This window comes from Ictidomys tridecemlineatus, chromosome 7 (assembly GCF_052094955.1).
Source record: "Ictidomys tridecemlineatus isolate mIctTri1 chromosome 7, mIctTri1.hap1, whole genome shotgun sequence".
In the NCBI taxonomy this organism is placed as follows: Eukaryota; Metazoa; Chordata; class Mammalia; order Rodentia; family Sciuridae; genus Ictidomys; species Ictidomys tridecemlineatus.
The window spans coordinates 76,788,657-76,793,505 of NC_135483.1; the positions used below are offsets into that span (position 1 = coordinate 76,788,657).

Genomic DNA, 4,849 nt, shown 5'->3' on the forward strand with positions numbered 1-4,849 from the left:
TAGGTATGCTTTTAATTTAAATATTAACAGTATGATATCTAAAAGCAGGTTTTCTACTGCTTACATCAACAGTTACAATCTCAAAACCGACTTTTATCTTCCTTAATATCAAAGAACAAATCACAGATTTTAAGTTCAGCCTACTTTTCAGTCTGTCTTTTAAGGCACTGTTCTTTATTTTCTCAGTGATATAAGGTGCTTTTTTAAGTATGAATAATATCCTGTTAAACATTAATGGTCTGTATCCTTTCCATTCATTCCTTTAAATCTGGAATGTAATTCCCCATGTAGCATGTTATTTCTAATGTAGAAAAAAATAACTTATCAAGCACAAAATTTTACTCTATGGATACAGTTTAGTACTACTAAGTTAATAAATTTATTCCACCTTTGAAATGACAGCCAAAAATCCACCTGATTTGATGCTCATTTGGCACACCTTCTCAATTCTGACCACTAAATTACATCTTGAATTAGCATAAAAATAATGCCGCTTTCAGGCTTTAAGATAACTAACCTTAAACTGCCAAGAGTCAGGAGGTTGTCTGCACCAGACAACATTCTCCATCACTTATAGAAAGTTACATTTGGCATGAACAGAAACATAATCCCACAGGAGCAGCCATTGAAAATAAAAGACGACAGCCACAAGGATTCATGCAGAATATTTTTTAAATATTCCTGTTAAGTAAAACATTAACTGATTTTTCTTCAGGGATGATGTTCCAAAATATCCTCTATGCATCCTTTGGAAATTTAAAGATCCTGGAATAGTGTCTTCCATGTAGGACTTCTTGTAAGATAGTATTTTGGTTTCAGTGAGTTACACAAATGATCTGCCAGTGCTTGTTAATTTAATGGGTCTGCTTACAAAGTATGGTAATTTCGTTCTTTAGATTTGCAGAACTTATAAAGAAAGAAAATTACAGCCTGCACGCCCAAAACAAGGACAATTCCTCCGATGAAACTGGCTGCATCAAAGGTAGACTTCCGTGCAGGTTGTGAGGTTGGAGCCAAAGTGGTATTTGTTGCATCTGATGTGGTAACTGTGGTGGAATATGTAGAAGAGGAAGGCAGAGTTGTGACTTTAGCTGTAGAATTAGTTGGCACTGGAGTCGTAGTAGGCACAGAACAGAAATCAGTGCTGTTCCCCATGCTACAATTACCAACTGTTGGGTTATATGAACAGTAGCTCTTATTTGCTTCTTTACATTCTATCCAAAAGCAGGCAGTATTGTTAATGCTAACATTTACACAGGAAGCACAGCTGTTTTGTCTTTCACAGGTTTCTTCTGGTACTAGAGTGGTGACCTGCGAGGCAGGCGTTGGGGCCACCTTGGTGGTTGCTGAAGAGTGTGATTCAGTCTCTGTTGGAGTCACGGACAGTTCTCCGCAGACAGCACGCAGACCACAGACAGGCAGGTGGCTGCCCAAAACAGACGGCTGGAGAACACAAACATCGTGTCTTCTGGGGTGGCGTCCTGGAGAAAGCTGCCTCATCCTATTTTTTTATGACAGTTTAATGTAGGATTTTTAAGGTTATAACCTTTTGGAATTATGATAAAATTGTGGACATATTGCTTTTAACTGAAAATTTTCATAACGCACCTGAAATATCAATTTGAAAATTTATAAAGTATTATGGCTGACAAATACCAACTAAAGTAACATTAAAATCTGTGTAACTCTTTACCATTTTCATATTACAAAGTACAAATTCTGGATTGTTTGCACTAAGAAAAGAGAGAATTTGACTCATAGAAAAAATTTTTAAAGAAAGGTTCCTATGTTACTATAACAAAAGAACACAGCTTGGGAAATTCAAAAATAATAAAAACTTATTTCTCACATTTCCGGAAACTGAGAAGAGTAAGGTCAAGCTTCTAGTGGGTTTGGTGTCTAGTGAGGAATGCTCTTGTATCCCACAACGGTGCCTTTTTGCTGGATTCTCTGGAGGGGACAAAACTGTGACTTCACATGGTGGAAGTGACAGAAGAAGAAACCCATCCTTCAAGCTCTTTTATAAGGCTTTAATCTCACCCAGGAGTGTCCGCCCTTATGTCTTCATCAAATTTTAAAAGCTCCACCCACTTCTTAATACTATCGAATTTGCAATAAAGTTTTAAACTATAAATTTTGGGGGAGATATCCATATCATAGCATGCATCAAGAATTCATAAAGAATAATAAATCACTTCCTGGAGATGTTGATAAGAACCATCATAAATTAAACCACCTAATAATGAGTCTCCAGGACTTAGAAATGCAAGAACAAACCAGTCCCAAAATTAGTGGAAGAAAAGAAATAACAAAGATCAGAAAAGAAATAATCAAAGCAGAGACTAAATTTACAATATAAAGGATTAAGGGGATAAGCAGGCTTGTTGGCTCAGGTCTGTAATCCCAGCTACTCTGGAGGCTGAGGAAGGAAGCTCACAAATCCAAGGCTATACTGAACAACTTAGAGAGGGATCTTGTCTCAAAATAAAATTTTCAAAAAGGCTTGGGAAATAGTTCTCTGGCAGTGCTTACCTAGCATTGTACAACCCCCACTACTGAAAAAAAAAAGAAAGAGTTGTTTATTTGAAATAAATATAACTAACAAAATTTTAGCTAGAATAACCTAAAAATAAGAAAAAAGTAGCAAATATCCAAACTAATAAACTCAGAGATAAGATCCCAAAGATAAACCCATGTGTCTACAGCTGAAAAATCCTCAACAAACATGTCTAAAACATATGTTGGAGGAAGCATAGTCTCTTCGATAAGTGGTGTTGGGGAAACTGAATATCCATTTGCAGAAGACTGCTCCCTACGTCCCCCATCTACAAACTTCAATCTAAAATGGATCAAAATCCTAAATGTGAGGGCTGAAATTTATTAAACTACTTGGAAAGATTTAGTAGAAACCAATTAACACTTCAATTTAGGCAATCTGACTCCCAAAACATAGGCAAAATAGTAACAATAAATATACAAGATCATATAAACCTAAGAAGCTTTTTCAGATCAAAGGAAACAGCAAAGTGAAGAGATAATGTACAAGATGGAAGAAAATATTTGCCAAATATTCATTTAACACACTATTAATATAAAAATATACAAAGAACTAAAAAATTAACAAAAAATCCAATTAAAAGAGATAAAATAAATGAATAGATATTTCTCTAAAGAAGAAATACAAATGGTCAAAAAATGCTCAATGTCTTTACCCATCAGGGCAATAAAAGTGAAAACCACAATAAGATATTGCCTCACCTCAGTTAGAATGAGTACTATTAAAAAGACAATAACAACAATTTCTGGCAAGAATGTAGAATTAGGTTACTCATATGCTGAGGGAGGGAATGTACATTTGCAGAGTCCTTATGGAGAGAGCTATGAAAGGTCCTTCAAAAACTAAAAATATAGCTATCATATTATCCAGTAAACCCAGTCCTGTATATACATCCAAAGGAAGTAGAATCAGTGTAACAAACAGATACCCATATGCCCATGTTTACTGCAGCACAATTCACAATTGCTAAGATATGGAATAAACCTTGGTGCCCACTAAGAAATAACTTAATAAAAAAATGTGATACACACAAAATGGACTGTTATTCAGTGATAAAGAAAAATGAAATCATATTACTTGCAGCAAAATGGATAGAATTGAAGAACATTATATTAAGTGAAATAAACTGAACAGAAAGACAAGTATCACATGGTCTCTCTTACATGGGGAAGCTAAAATCAAGTTGACCTCATTGTATAATACTCATTACTAGAGGCTGGGGAGTGTGGGGAGTTGGGGGAGGAATGAAGGAATGACGGAGGTTGAATAACAGGTATCAAAGTGTAGTTACTGGCTGGGGTTGTGGCTCAGTGGCAGAGTGCTTGCCTAGCATGTGTGAGGCACTGGGTTCAATTCTCAGCACCACATATAAATGAATGAATAAAATAAAGGTCCATCAACATCTAAAAAAAAATTTTAAGTGTAGTCAGATGGAAGCGATACATTTTAGAATTTCATTGAAAAAAAACCAAAAGAACAGTTATTACCACAATTATACAATTACAGTCATATGTTGCTTAATGATAGACATGCATTCTGACACAGTGATGCTATTTAATTTTATCCTCATAAACCTAGATGGTAGTGGTGAATCACTCCATGTGTATTGATGCTACAGGAAATGATTGTGGCTAATACCGGCTTAACAAGACAGTGTTTCCTGGTAAACTTTTCAAATTAGAAAAAGTAAAATAATTATGGAAAGAATAGTTTAATAAATACATAATCATGGCTGTTATCATCAAGTATTATGTACTGAACCTAACTGCACATGCTACGATTTTTATGTGAATGGCTTTTTGTATTTTTTTTATCATCACCACCACAAACACATGAGTAATGCATTATGCTAAGCAAATCACTGGGTGATAGAAACTCTTCATCTCTAGTGTAATCCTACAAGATCACTAAGATATATATAATCCATTATTTACCAAAACATGATGTCCATGGCTAAATTTAATTCTCCAATGTAATTAATTTTTGAAGAATTAGTGAATTTCATTGTAATGACTGGTTCCCCAGCTAAAGCAAAGCTAAAGGATACATACTATTCTGTAGCCCTGGGACAAACACCTGCACACATGATTTCCTGAGTAGGTGTGCTTAATGGTTAAATGAAACCCCATTACTAAGATTGTAAGGAGCTGATCAGTTAACTGTAAGAAAACTATCTACACCACTAATAAAATGGCTATCTTTTATCTCTGAAATATCAAGTATTTAGGACAGACTATGCTACAGAGTCATCTTTTAACAACTTGATTAGAACAATGAAATGGATACATTTGG

The 4,849-nt window shown here is 35.0% G+C and overlaps 1 protein-coding gene across 1 annotated transcript; it reads right to left on the reverse strand.

Moving 5' to 3' along the window:
- Positions 1–807: 807 nt before the first annotated feature.
- LOC101959930 (sialomucin core protein 24) lies at positions 808–1,489 on the reverse strand. Its single transcript, XM_040294060.2, is given in 2 exon segments — positions 808–1,385; positions 1,388–1,489. Coding segments are annotated over 2 exon segments (591 nt in total). The 5' UTR covers positions 1,461–1,489; the 3' UTR covers positions 808–867.
- Between the last annotated feature and the right edge of the window lie 3,360 nt (positions 1,490–4,849).